General features: G+C 48.6%; 1 protein-coding gene across 2 annotated transcripts in view; it reads left to right on the forward strand.

Moving 5' to 3' along the window:
• Nucleotides 158-15,080, forward strand: part of TPCN1 (two pore segment channel 1) — a 74,510-nt gene continuing 59,587 nt past the window's right edge. Inside the window, exons 1-2 of one of the 2 annotated variants that reach the window (XM_021073264.1) lie at nt 158-362; nt 3,556-3,789. In XM_021073264.1, the coding sequence (XP_020928923.1) occupies nt 3,681-3,789 (109 nt within the window). In that variant the 5' untranslated portion in view covers nt 158-362; nt 3,556-3,680. Of the gene's footprint in view, nt 363-3,555; nt 3,790-15,080 lie in introns of those variants that run through there. The other variant, XM_021073266.1, reaches the window with a different exon arrangement.

Genomic DNA, 15,080 nt, shown 5'->3' on the forward strand with positions numbered 1-15,080 from the left:
AGGCGGAGTTTCTTCGTCCCGCCTCTCCTCGAGGAGGCGGGCAGAGAGTTCTGCATTAACAGAGGGCAAGAACTTGCGAAGGACTTGAGGCTTGACCAGTCAGAGCGCACCATGACAGCTTGATAGCCAATAGGCCGCAGCAAACGGGGAATGGGGCGGGGCCGGCGGGGGTGGAGAGGACAGTAGGCGGTGGATGGGAGAGCTGGCGCAGCTGCTGTGGTGGCGGCGGCTGAAGTGGCGGTGGCTGCGGCGGCTGCTGCAGCTGCAACAGCTCCGGGCTTGGGGCTTTGGCGGCGGCGCCGGCGGGCTGGGCTGCGCAGTGCGGACCCCGGCGCGCGGTCCGGGTTGCCGGGGCGGCGCGTGTAAGAATCCAAGGGGTGCGAAGGGTGGCCTGAGGGAAAGGGCAGGGGTCAGGGGTCAAGGGGCTCGTAGTGCGGGGTTGCGGCTGGGCATAGGGATGTGGGAGGCGGGCAGGCGGGCCCAGAAGGGCTGTGGGGAAGTCATCGATGGGCTTCTCTCCCTCCAGCCCTGGTCTGGGGGCCCCCGCATGGGTATAGCAGGGGAAAGCCCGGGAAGGGGAGAGGGGTCGCAAGGCTGCGCACGTGGAGCAGGAGCTCGCACTCCTCTTCGCTCCCCTCCTCCCTTATCTGCTCGTTTCCCAGGCGCCCTCAGGCTACCCACCCCTCTAGAGACTCCTAGATGGCGGGATGGCTGCTGGCCCTCTTTCCCTGGGACCTGTCCTAGGGGTGACCCTTCCCTTCTGGGTACTCGGTAGAGTGGGTAGCAAAGCCCGCAGGAGCGCTGGGATAGGACTCAGGAGTCCTGCACTGTGACCACAGGCAAGTCCCTTCTCTCCTGTGGGCCTCACTTTTCCCTCTCTGTGAAATGATGGGCTCGAATTCGGATGAGGGAACTGGTCTGGTAAGAGATGAAGGGTAATGGTTAAGCAGAGAAGGTCCCAGAATTCAAACTGCCTGGGTTTAAATCTGGGCTCTATCACTTCCCATCTAAGCCTTAGTTTCCTCACCTGTGAAATGGAGACATTAGCTTTATTCCTTAACAGCAGCACTATTCACCTTTCGAGCTACATATTTCTAGGTTCTGATGGGTCTCAGCTGTGTATTGTAGGTTGTTTTGGTGCATCTCTGGCCTCTGCCCACCAGTACCCCCATCCCTAGTTGTGACCATCAAAAATTTCTCCATACATTGCTAGTGTCCCCTGAGAGGCAAAAATCACTTCATCTGAGAGCTGCAGAACTCATGCATCCATTGCAAGCAAGCAGTCATGCAGTTAAAATAAACATAGTCATACAGTTAAAATAAGTTATAATAAGCTATTATAATGATGATAAAATTAAGAAAAACCTTGGTGAGTTGACTTCAGCCTTCAAAATACCAGAATGACAAGATGTTAAGAATTGTCCAAGCTGAGTGATTAATACAAGGAAGTTCATTTACATAGCCTCTCTACTTTTGAGTGTTTGAAATTATCTGTGATTAAAAAGTTAAGCCAATAAGAAAAAAAAAAATCCTTAAGACTGCCAAATGGTAGCGTCTCATTTGGGATTTCCTTTTCTGTCTTCCCACTGCTGAGATTTAAAAGTAAAATTAATCCCCAGATCTGGAGGAAACTTGAAAAAAAATCTCACAGGAAGTTTACTAGGCAGAGCACTGCAGGCTTAGCAGCAAAGAATAGTGCTCACTTTGCCTAATTGTGAGAAGATATTGACGCACAGGGGCCTGCTCCTGATTGTTGTGGTGACTTATGAAGGAAGTAAATTGCTGGATTGCCATTCATTTAGTTTGGAGGCAAACTTGATCAAGATCAGAAGGCCACAGTTTGAGGAAGGAACCTGCTGCTGGTTTCAAGTTCAAAGTTCTTGTTGTCTGATCTGCTGAGTGTTTGCTTTTGGTCCTCAGCGGAAATGGGAACGTGTATAAATAGGAACTGTAACAGGCTCATTTGGACTGTTTTGAATTGGGAGTTCAGAATGAGCGTTTTTGCTCTGTGACTTTGGACATCACTTTAAGAAGTATTCTAGGAGTTCCTGTTGTGGCTCAGTGGGTTAAGAACCCAACTGGTATCTATGAGGATGCAGATTAGATCCCTGGTCTTGCTCAGTGAGTTAAGGATCCATCGTTGCTGCAGGCTGCAGCGTAGGTCACAGATGTGGCTATGGTGTAGGCAGCCAGCAGCTGCAGCTCTGATTCTACCCCTAGCCCGGGAACTTCCATATGCTGCAGGTGTGGCTGTAAAAAGAACAAAATGAAGTATTCTAGTCTCTTCCCCTTCCTCCCCAAATACCTAAAGCTAGAAGAATAATGCCTATGTGAGAATGATATGGGCAGGTGTAGTCCCTGTATGGGACTAGGTGCTGCCAAAATACCAGGGCAGGGTCTTGGAGGAAATGTAGAATGGTGGCTGGGAGTACGGGTCTGGAGTCAGACTGTTTAGTTCAAAGCTTGGCTTTCCAGCTGTGGGTTCTTGGTCAAGTTACTTAACCTCTCTGAGCCTTAAGTCTCCCCCTCTATCATGGAGGATAATAATCCTACCTACCTGTTATGAAGTTTCATTCAGCTTTGAAAATTGCTAGAAGAGTGCCCGGTACAGAGTAAGCACTCACTGAGTATTAACTGCTATTACTTTAATGGTTGTATGTATATTTGTAAGGTTTTAAGACCTCTACGAAACTCACACATGAGTAAGGGTTGAGAGGGTAGAGGTGGAATATATTAGCCATAATCTTAATCTCCAGACATAATTACCCTTAACTTTTCAGTATTTATTCTTTTTTTTTTTTTTTTTCTTTTTAGGGCTGAGCCCGAGGCATATGGCTGCTCCCAGGCTAGGGGATCAAATCAGAGCCATGGTCGCTGGCCTAAGCCAGAGGCACATCAATGCTGGATCCGAGCTGCATCTGTGACCTACACACAGCTCATGGCAATGGATCCTTAACCCGCTGAGTAAGGCCAGGGATCGAACCCGCATAGGAACCCTCATGGTTCCTAGTCAGATTCGTTTCCACTGCGCCAGGATGGGAACTCCACTGTTTATTCTTGCAAAGTTTCCCCCACACATTTTAGTGCTACGATACTGCAATACTCTCTTTTTTTGTCTTTTTAGGGCTGCATACAGGGCATATGGGGATTCCCAGGCTAGGGGTCACATTGGAGCTGTAGCTGCCAGCCTACACCACAGCAACGCTGGATCTGAGCCACATCTGCGACCTACACCACAGCTCACAGAAACGCTGGATCCTTAACCCACTGAGTGAGGCCAGGGATCGAACCCACGTCCTCATGGATGCTAGTCCGGTTTGTTAACTGCTGAGCCACGACGGGAACTCCTGCAATACACTATTTTAAATTGAGCTATAATTCACATTACTATAAAACCCACCACCCTAAAGGGGAGCATTCTGTGGTTTTTAGTATATTTGTGAGGTTATGCAACCATCACCACTATCTAATTCCAGAACATTTTCATCAATAGTTGTTGTATTTTGATCATTGTTCTTTTTTTTTTTTTTTTCCCTTTTATCCCCCAAACTCTAGAAGATGCCTCGGATGGAGGAGTTTCTGAGAAGCACCTCTGGGCCAGTGGCTTTGAACTGGAGCTCAAAGCAGAGACTATTTAAAGCACTAGACATCACATCCTGAGGGCTGCAGGAGCGGAGAACATGGCTGTGAGTTTAGATGACGACGTTCCCCTCATCCTGACCTTGGACGAGGGTGGCAGCGCCCCACTGGCTCCCTCCAACGGCCTGGGCCAAGAGGATCTTAGCAGAAGTAAGATTTTGATTGGGTGGGCTGGGGGAGGGGATGCAGTTTTTCTCTTTTGGGGATTGAGTTGTGGTTTTGATGGTCTGGTGGTAGATGCACGTACCCAAAAGTTTGACCCCACTTTTGACCCCCGAGTTCTGACACAGAAACCGCTGGGAAACTAATCCTCTGGGGTCCTAATGCTGCACCCCCAATTTAGGGATGCTTTCTGGGACCAGCCTGCTCCACTTCCCTCAGTCTGTGCCCTCTCTTGCATCTGTGGTACCCTGGTTTTGTTCATGGATGCCTGGTGAGACCTCACACAAACCTGCTCCTTGGCTAGCTTCCCTGCCCCATTCCTTGTTAAAAAAAGAAACCAGTTTCCATATCGGCCTCTGTCTGCCCCAATCTGAAACCTCTGGCAGGAAAGTGGGAGCTGACTGCTTCTCCTGTTTGGTGTTCAGGCCCTGCACTGCCCAGGACAGGGTGGAAGGTGGCAAGCATTTGTCGTGATCCATTGATTTGAGGGTTTGGGGTTTTGCTTTGTCTTCCTCTAAACCAAAGCCCAGCAGCACAAAGTGAACCCAAGAGAGGTTGCGAGCTTTTAAATTTTTTAGATTTTTAAGTATGCTTCTGGCAGTACAAGGGGCCTTAAAAACCTTTCTGGTCCTTGTCCCAAAGCCATTTGCTTCATTTGCTCAGGCCTTGGGTCCAGGAGAGGCTTAAAATAACTCGCCTTTTATGGCGGGGCCTAAGATGTCAGAGGCTAGTGCTTTAGGGTCTCCTTTGCAGATGAAAGTTCTACCCACCAGCCATGCTCCTGAACCAGGACAGAGGGCTGTTGCTTGTGTCCAGGGAAAGACAAGCCTGACTCCCCCATCTCCTTTGTCTGGAGAGAACACAGTTGCCTTGCAGGGAGCTTGACAGCCTCCCCGTGGAAGTGGTGAAGCACAGCCTTGTTCCCATGGATGGTGCCCTCCAGACTGGCCTGTCTTTGCTTTAGTGTGTTCACCCATCTAGAGAGGCAGAGCTGGGTGATCCGGGAGAGTTAGGATGTAGACCAGATGTTTCCCTAAGCGCCATTCAGGACCAAGAAATCAGTGGCTGTGACTTCAGGCCCACTTCTTAAATACCCTAGAGTTGGCAATCTCAGTGTTAGGCTCTTTCTTCCTTGTTATCTTAACTGAGATTCTTTTTGCAAGGTAGGGAGTATGATAATTTTATAGAGGAGGAAACACAGAGAGAGACATCAAGGAACTTGCCTGATGTCACATAGCCAAGCAAACAGTTGAGCAGAGATTTGAACCCAAGGCCTTTTGACCCCAAAGTTCCTTGCCCTTCTCCTGTTCCCTCTTCCTCCCCTCCACCTCTTCCCTTTTTCCTCTTCTCCCCTCCTCCCTGTCCTTTTCCTTCTTTTTTCTTCCCATGCCCTTAATAAGTGTGAGTGCTGGCCCTTAGCACTTATATGTATTATTTCATCATATAACCTCAAGATGGACTTATTGTTATTATCCATATTTATTGGGGAAGGAAAACCTTAGAGAGGTTAAGTGACTTGTCCAGAGTCACACAAAGCAGCAGCAGTGCCTCTCTGATCTTCCCTCTAATGCCCCTGTGTAAGGTGCTTTGGAGAAAGGGATGTAAATGAATGTGAAATAGTCTCAGCTTCAGAGGAGGAGAACTCCTAGTGAGGAGAGCAGTTACATCCATGGCCAATGAGGGAATAGGCCGGAGGGAGGGTGGTTGACATTTGGAGGGTATGGATTATTCTGGAAATAGCCAGGCTCATGGTTCCAAATGGGAATCCTGATCATTGTCTTGGGTGCCACTTTTAAGTTCCCCCCACAGTATCAGAGCTGATGGTAGGTGTCTGGCCCTCCTGCAGCATCAAAGTGGGAAGAGCAGCTCAGTTCTGTGTCAGGATCATATTCCGAACTGATGATGGTGCTTGATTGGGAAATAGGCCAAGTAGACAAGAAACTAGCCTTGGATAGGCTGCTGGTAAGGCTGTTCATTTCTTGGTGAAGTTGGTGGCTCATTTTAGTTTATTTAAGAAAAGCCAAATAAATGTAGGAGTTCCTGTTGTGGCACAGCGGTTAACAAACCTGACTAGCATCCATGAGGATGTGGGTTCAATTCCTGGCCTTGCTCAATGGGTTAAGGATCCAGTGTTGCCATGACCTGTGGTACAGGTCACAGACGTGGCTTGGATCTTGTGTTGCTGCGGCTGTGGTGTAGGCCAGTGGCTACAGCTCCAACTGGAACCCCCATATGCCACAGGTGTGGTCCTAGAAAGACAAAAAAGAAAGAAAAGCCAAATATAAAACTGACGGGGTCCAGGGAGAGTGTGCAGAGTACATTAGTGCCTCAGTTTCCTCTCCCACACCCTTCCTGGGATATTTACTAAAACCTCTAGGAACTAATGGGTGTAACCCACCAAGCTCAGCTGGGAAAAAAACAGTAGCCTCTTGGAAGAAAGAAAAGATTTCAGATCCCTGCCTGCTCTGCCTCCTCTGAATAGGCCTTTCTTATTTCGCACTTGGTATTTGGCACTGACTTTCTCAAGGTCCCCATCCCTGCTTTCCTGAGCAGTCTGTTTAAAACTCAGATCCTACCTGAGGCATTTGGTAGGGCATACCTTGTTTTACTGCACTTGGTAGATGCTGCATTTTTTACAGATTAAAGGTTCGTGTTGACTGTGCATTGAACGAATCTCTCGGCATGGTTTTTCCAATGGCATTTGCTCCCTTCCTTTTTCTGTGTCACATTTTGGAATTCTTGCAATACTTCAAACCTTCCACCAGAACTTTTAGAAAATTTTTTTGTTATAGTTGATTTACAATGTTGTGTCAATTTCTGCTGTACAGCAAAGTGACCCAGTCACATATATATATATATATATATATTTTTTTTTTTTCTCAAATTTTCTTCCATCATGACCTATCACAAGAGACTGGATATAGTTCCTTGTGCTCTACAATAGGTTTTTTTTTTTTTGGCTTTCTAGGGCCATAATCGCCGCATATGGAGGTTCCCAGGCTAGGGGTCAAATCGGAGCTACAGCTGCCAGCCTACACCACAGCCACAGCAAAGCAGGATCTGAGCTGCATCTGCAACCTTCACCACAGCTCACGGCAACTCTGGATCCTTAACCCACTGAGCGAGGCCAGGGATTGAACCTGCAACCTCATGGTTCCTAATCGGATTCGTTTCTGCTGCACCACAACAGGAACTCCCCGGTAGGCTATTTTTAAAAAAATTTTTTTAATTACAATTTTTTTTTCTTTTTTGGCCACCCGAGGCATATGGAGTTGCCAGGCTGGGGATCAGATCTGAGCCACAATTGCAACCTATGCTGCAGCTGAGGCAACACCAGATCCTTAACCCCTTGTTCCAGGGTGGGGATGGAACCTGCGTCCCAGTGCTGCAGAGATGCTGCTGATCCCGTTGCACCAGTGTGAGAACTCTGTACATTGTTTTCTTAGTGCAATGCGTTGCTTAATAGACTATAGTATAGTGTAAACATAACTTTTATATACACTGAGAAACCAAAAAGTCATATGACTCACTTTATTGTGATATTCATTTTGCCACTGTGGTCTGCAACTGAACCACAGTATCTGAGGTCTGCCTGTAATTTCCTCAGCTTGCAGCTCTCAGGACCTTCCCATCCCCTACTGGATGCAGGCCAAGCTCCTTAGCCAGCAGCATACGTATGTTCTAGAATCTTCTTGCCTGACCAGTTCCATTTCCTGCCTTAGCCCACAATTCTAGTTCTGTGAATCCCTGGTACATTCTTAAACCTCTCCACCTTGCTGGTAACTGTCTGGCATGCTTTTCCCAGCCTCTTGTTTGCTCATGAACTTCAGTTCTGTCTTGAAAATCCTGCTGATAATCCCACCTCCCTGAAGCCTTCTCTGAACCTCCCCTTCCTGATGGGGCTAATTATGCTCTGTCCTTTTCTGCTTTGGTAACTGGGCTGGGCATCCATTCTTTTTTTTTTTTTTTTTTTTTTTTAGTACCTTGTATTATGCATTATTTACATTGTTTTGTCAATTTCTTCTGTACAGCCAAGTCACCCAGTCATACATCTATTCACTCTTTTTCTCATATTATCTTTCATCATGTTCCATCAAAAATGATTGGACATAATTCCCTGTGCTATACAGCAGGACTTCATTGCTTATCCATTCTAAATGTAACAGTTTGCATCTATTAACCCCAAACTCCCCATCCATCACACTCCCTCGTCCACCCCCTTGGCAACCACAAGTCTGCTGTCCATGTCTGTGAGCCTGTTTCTGTTCTGTAGATAGGTTCATCTTATAGTAGACTTCCATTCTTATAGTAGCTTACTGTGTGGAAAGGACTTGTTTAACCACCTAATCATGTTCAAGGCCCTGAATGTTCATTCATCTTCATATCACCTAGTTTGGTGCCTTCCATGTGTCAGCGCTCAACAGGTCGTGGTCCAGATAAACCTGGTTGGGTTTCTGGGGCCTAGCTCATGGGAGGGGCTGTCTGAGTCCCCATCAAAGGTGGGCAATGTCCCTTCCTGTTTCTGCTCACCATGGTTTGAGTCTCGTTACTCCCAGCACAGCTCATTACCAGGGGGCTGCCATTCTGCCCCTCAGTCTGTGGCGGATGGAAACCCTTAAGGTATTAAAGAGTTGGCAGAATACAAACCCTTCAGCAGAGCTGGCAACTACGTGGGTCTGACAGCCACTGAGAACTGAGCCAGTGGAGGGCATGAGCCTTGATGGAGCCCAGGTCTTCGCCCTGATCCAGCAGCTGTCGCGGATGCTTCCCCCGGCTGCCTGCCACATACTCCTGTCTTCAGTGTGCTGGGGCTGCCATGCCAAGATTCCACAAACCACGGAGCTTTAGCAGTGGAAATTTATTTTCTCACAGTTCTGGAGGCTTGAAGTCCAAGATCAAGGTGTCAGCAGAGTTGCTTTGTCGAGGCTTCTCTCCTTGGCTCTTGGGCAGCTGCCTTCTCATCATGTCTTCAGTATATGTGTGTGTGTGTGTGTGTCCTCTTATAAGGAGACCAGTCCTATTGGATTAGGGTTCACCCATGTGACCTTATTTTACCTTAATTCCCTCTTGAAGGCTCCATCTCTGAATAGTTACATTCCACAGCAGTGGGGGTTAGGACTTCAACATAGAGATTTTAGAGGTACACAATTCAGCCCATAACTCCTTAGGTGAGGTCCCCACTGTGCCGCCTGTGACCTTTGACCCTAGGCTAGGGATGGTGGATGCTGGGGAATTATCCCTACAGGAAACCAGGAGGGCTTGGATTTATTTTTTCCTTATATGGACAAGGATGGATTCTATCCAAGACTCAAACATCTCTGGGCTATAAGAGTGGCTGCTGAAATGCTAATGAATGACTCAGGCAGGAGATGTCAGGTTGATAAAGAAGGCAGGTGTGAGCAGAGGTATTTAAAGCCTGGAAATTGGGAATAACCTTGAAAATAGTGGGGCTGGCGTTTTTGACAGTGCGGTTTAGTGATTGCATATTAGCTAGTGGTCTGGACTGTCCCTAGACCATAGAGTCTGAATGTCACAGGCAATACAAGGGATTTCCTGTGGGGATTCTGATCACACTCAGCTTTTGCCTTCTCACTGCCCTTAAACCCATCAGCTGCCTAAGATGGGCCTGTACTGTCTGCCTTTTCTGGGTGATAAGAGAATTGTGGGCAGGGTGGTGGCTGAGACTTGAGCTGGGCACTTTGTCTCATGGACCACTTTGGTGCTGATGGTTTATGTTACCTGGCGACAAGCCATGCAGGGGTAAGGCTCAAGGCGATGGAGCAGAGGACTCCTTCTCCCTCCTTCACCCTGGTACCTAGTACACCATCAGGACTTCCCTGGGACCCAGTACAAGGTGGAGGGCCACTGTCCCCTTGCAGGGCCCAACACCAGGCATACGCCCTTGCCCCCTTTCCAGAGTCTTCATGCAGCCGTAGCCAGTTGGCACCAGGCTCAGTCAAGGTGAGCCAGAGCTGTTGGCCTCAGGACAGATGGAGCCAACGAACTGGGAAAGAGCCCGTGGGGCTACGTCCCCAGGGGTGACCAACCCGGCAGGAGGCTCTCCATCTTAGCTGCCTGTGTCTGCAGCTCTGTCTCTAACCGAACTTCCCCAGCATACTTGCCAAAGAGTAAATAAAACCTAAAGGTGGCGTGGGTCGCTTCTGTCACTCGTGATACCCTGGGTGGTGGAATGGTTGAGCATTCAGGCTCTGGAGCCCAGCTACAGGCTTCTACTCCTTGCCTAGTACGGGACTTCTCTCCAAGCCTCAGCCTCCTCGTCTGTAGGGCTGCATCGTGATAGCGGCTTCCGGTAGCGTTATCGCGGGATTTGGTGAGATCGTGTGGGTGGTCCCACAGTAACTGCCTAGCCAGTCATAGACATTGTGGTCATGGCCACAACCCAACTGCTGCTTTGGAAACCACTATGCAGGAGCAGGGGTCCTGCACCCAGACCAAGGTCTGAATTCTTTTCTGCCTCCCTCCTGGCACAGCAGGTGGCCACCGCTGAGCCGGGAAGCAGAGGCAGCATGGCAGCTGGAGACTGAACAGCAATTAGATTTTCACAGCCTCCCAGGGAGCTTGGGTATCTGCCTCCGCCAGAGTCGGTCCCCCGGCTTTCCCAGGGTCTCGCCAAGGCAGAATTCCCGTGTCACCAGGCCAGCGGAGGCACCAATTAAAATGAGCAAGTACCAGGCATGCTGAGTTCCAGCCTGGTAACCGATACTTGACACCTTTAGCTTCCTCCGCCTCCCGAGTCTTCGTGGGGGATGCTATCTGTTTCCGGGACCTCCTGTCATGAAAAGCCATCCCTCCCCTCTGCACGCAGAAAGCTGCCTGGTGGAAATGGCGGTAGTGGCAGCTGAGCGCAGGCTGGAGCGGCTGCTGCACTGCTCTTTACCCGTCGCTGTCAGGGGGTCTGAGTTCACATTTGCTCGAGAGCGCTTCATGAGGCAGAACAGTCAACCCGTGAGCCCCCACATCGGAGAGGGCACATGCATGGGCTCTGATGGCTGCTGGTTGCAGTGCCCTCCTAGGGGCTGCCTTATGAATTACAGCATGGAGGCCCCAGAAGGAAACTTAGAGGAAGCACCTAGGGATCCAGCCCCCTGGGGGGACCCTGGTCCCAAAGACCACCCCATCCCACCTTCCTGCTCAGGGAGCCCATGGGACTCCCTTTGGCGGGTGAACTCCCTGATTTGGACATTTCCTGCCTCTCTCCCTTCTCTTCCCATCAGTCAAAGCTGAGTAAGGTCGTTCACAATAAAATAACAGCTTACAGGAGTTCCTGATGAGGTACAGCAGGTTAAGGATCTGGCGTTGTTTCTGCAGCAACTCAGGCTGCTGGTAAGGTGTGGGTTCAACTCCTAGCCCTGGGCAGTGGGTTAAAGATCCAGCATTGCCGCAGCTATGACGTTAAGTTGAAGCTGCAGCTGGCGGGGGAACTTCCCTATGCTGAAGGCCTAGCCAGAAAAAAAAAAAATACTCACGGGTATTGAACCCCTACTGTGTGTTAATAGGCAGCGTCTGAAAGCACTTTGCTTGTGCCCTCTCTGCCTTTGGGTCCTTCCAGCAGATGTGTGTGATATGTTCAGGATCTGCATTTGACAGAAGAAGAAATTGACCCTATGAGAGATTGAAACTTAACCCAGGTCACACAGCCAGGAAGTGTCACTGACAGCATTGGAACCTGGGTCTTCTGATCCTAGAACTTAGGCTCTGAGCTGATGTGTGAACACTGTGAAGTGAAGCTTTGTGAGAGAGGTAGAATTTTAGGGCAGAGTTTCTTTTCCAAAAGGAGGTGCTTCCTATCCCTATCACCATTTTTTTTTTTTTTTTTTTTCTTGTCAGTGAAACTTTATTTCCTACAAGGCATTGGAAATTGGAGCTATGGGAGTTTCTGTTGTGGCTCAGCAGGTTAAGAACCTGAGGAATATCCACGAGGATGTGGGTTCGATCCCTGCCTTCCCTCAGTGGATTAAAGATCTGGCATTGCTACAAGCTGCTGTGTAGGTCACAGATGCGGCTCAGATCCAGCATTGCAGTGGCTGTGGTGTAGGCCTGCAGCTGCAGCTCCAATTTGACCCTTAGCCTGGGAACTTCCATGTGCTGCAGGTGTGGCTGTAAAAAGAAAAAAAGAAAAAAATTGGAGCTCTGTACCTGAAGCTCCCTTTCATTTTATAGAAAGAGCAGAACTTAATGAGGTTTCATTGTACATGGGGTATCAGATCACTGCAGAGAAACTAGAAAAAAACGGCACGTGAAAAAAAAAACAGACCATGAAGGACAGTCATGATTTCATGCAGCTTTTTCCTCCATGCATACCCTTCCCCAGCTTTTCCTCTGCACAAGCATTTGGCTAAATTTTACATCATGGTGATTGGAACAAGACAATTTGGGCTGAAAATGGGAACTCAGAGGAGTCAAGATTTGGGAAAGGAAGGGCAAAGGAGGACCAGCCTTGGAGCGGGGCATGAGATTCAAAAGGCCAGCTGGGATGTCTGAGGAAGGCCATCTCCCAAGATCATGGGTACCCAGGGGCAGGTGACCCCATATCGTCACTTGCCTGGAGGGGTGGCCCTGGTCGGGAGAACTGCTTCAGGCCATGGCACTTGGGTTGCCTTTCCCACTGGGGAGCCCCCTTTACGTTATTTGCTTTTTGTTGGAGGTGCTTATCTACTCATAAAAATGGACAGCTCTTTCTCTGCCCAAAGCACTTGTGAGAATCTGGTTCAGCTGAAGTGACCTTGTAGCAAGGACCTGAGCATGTGGCTGCCCTGGGCCTGGCTGTGGGGAGCGGGTGTGCTGTCTGATGGGGCAGCTGCTACTTCAGTTTGACCATTTGTTACTGTGTAGGCTCACGGGCTGCTCATTAACACATTTTCTAGTGTTTCAAGAGAAGTAAAAACCTACGCTTTTCATTGAAAGTCTTCTGACTTGTAGACCTTGGCAACCAATTCTTTTTTTATCCTTTTTTTATCTTTTTTTGAGGGGGGGGGGCTGCTCCTGTAGCATACCAAAACTTCTGGGCCAGGAATCTAACCTGAGCCACAGCAGTGACAACACCGAATCCTCAACCACTAGGCCACCAGCAAACTCCCAATTCTTATTTCTTAAACATAGCCAATTGAGTAAAATTTAGTCAGCAGCTGCTACTTTGTAACCTCGGACATCAAACATACCCATCCAGCCTTTGTTCAAAACAAACTCCTTCAGGAGTTACCGTAATGGCTCAGCAGAAACAAATCTGACAGTATCTGTGAAGACTCAGGTTTGATCCCTGGCCTCACTCAGTGGGTTAAGGATCTGGCATTGCCAAGAGCTGTTGTGTAGGTCGCACTCATGGCCTGGATCCAGCGTTGTTGTGGTTGTGGTGTAGGCCAGCGGCTACAGCTCTGATTCAACCCCTAGCCTGGGAACCTCCATATGCTGCAGGTGCGGCCCTAAAAGGATAAAAAACAAACAAACAAAAAAATACTCCTTCAAAATAAGGAAACAGTACAAAACCAATGGACAAGCCCTCCACGGCCTGGGAGAGACTCTTCACCTCTGGGTGCTGTTCCGTAGGAATCATAACTGGCCTGGGGAACTTATCTCTGCCCCCCCTTGCTTTGCCTAAGGAAAGACCAGGTCTGATTCACCTGATTCTTTGCTGGAGGGCCAGCTTCCCGGTCTTTCTTCTTATTGGCATTGAACTTTACAACTGTCTTCTCTTTTCTTAGCTCTTTGATCCATCCTGGGTCTGGCTAGGCCTTTTTTTTTTTTTGGCTCTGACTTTGAGATGTGTATTTAAGATTTGAGTGGGCATTAGCAGTTAAAAAAAAAGTAATAGTTTATTTTAATTTTATTTTCTTTGCTTTTTTTATGGCCACACCTGCATCATGTGGAAGTTCCCCGGCCTAGGGGTTGAATCAGAGCTATAGCCGTTGGTCTAGGCCAGAGGCACGGCAACACTGGATCCTTAACCCACTGAACAAGGCCAGGGATTGAACCCACTATCTCATGGATACTAGTCAGGTTTATTTCTGCTGAGCTACAACAGGAACTCAAGTAATGGTTTAATAGCTAGTCTTTTTTTTTTTTTTTAATTATTTTCATCCTGTCAACTGAAAAGCTAGGTAGAATTTTCCAGCTGGCTTGAATGTATTTCTTCAAAACTTAGAACAACCATTGCAGCGATTACAGAAATGTAGCAGATCCTGTTATGGCTTGTGAAAGATTTGTAGTCTGGTTGGCAGTAAGATAGATAGGTATATGACATGCCCTTTTTGTGGCTTATATTATAACAGTGGAAGGATTTAGAGGAGGAGAGAGTGGAGGATGAGTCGGGAAGGTAGAGGTAGTTCCCCAAGGAGGTGGAATATGGCGGTAGGAGATAGAGTCAATCGGCTTGATCTGGGGAGGGAGCAGCTTGATCAGGAAAGGCTTCAGAGAGACTAAGCTTGATTGTGCTCAGTGTTTCCAGAGAAGATGATCAGGGAGCAGTTTGTAGCCTGGCAGTAAATTATGATAGGACGGCACTGTAGCAGGAGTTGAGAGCGCAAAGGACAGTGAAGGCTTGATTAAGGGAGTAAAGGAGCCTATGGACAAGTGGAGTTTAGGCACAGCTGGGAGTTAGGGGTACTGGGGAGAGGACCTAATACTTGGGCAGAGGGGAAAAGGGGGTATGCGCTGTCCTGTACAGGCCAGAGACGAGGGTGCCAGGGGTAGACTGGGGCGAGGGTTGTTAAGAGCATGCACTGACTTGAGTCCCACCCTGCCATTTACTGCTGTGCAGTCTTGGGTGCTTGACATAACCACTCTGGGCTTCTGTTTCCTCATCCGTAAAAGGAAACAATACCAGTATCACCTTTGAGGGCTGTTCCAAGGTTGAAACAAGACAGCGTATCTCAGACAAGCACATTGCCTGGCTTACAGCAGTGGGAGCACTGGGTGGCTGTTAGCCATTTTTATTAGGGGAGGGGTCAGAGCGGGTGGATTTATTTTAGGCAGAGCCTGGAGTGCTGGCCGCAGTTGAGACTTGGTTGAGCAACCAGCCAGTGATGCTGACCTCTTGCTAATTCCAGATCCTGTCTCTGCACACCCTGATAGACCTTAAACCTCCCTGATAGACCCTGGAGTGGGGGTGGGGTGGTCACCCCTGATGAGGGATGACTTTTCTCTCTGGAGATTGGGAGGTGGGTGGAGAGGAAACATCCAGCATGTTCTATAGGAGCCAGGTTGGGCATCTCTCTTTCTGTGTCTGTCTCCCCGACCAGCTTCTGAACTTATCCAGGGTTGCC

Source organism: Sus scrofa, chromosome 14 (genome assembly GCF_000003025.6).
Source record: "Sus scrofa isolate TJ Tabasco breed Duroc chromosome 14, Sscrofa11.1, whole genome shotgun sequence".
NCBI classification, from domain to species: Eukaryota; Metazoa; Chordata; class Mammalia; order Artiodactyla; family Suidae; genus Sus; species Sus scrofa.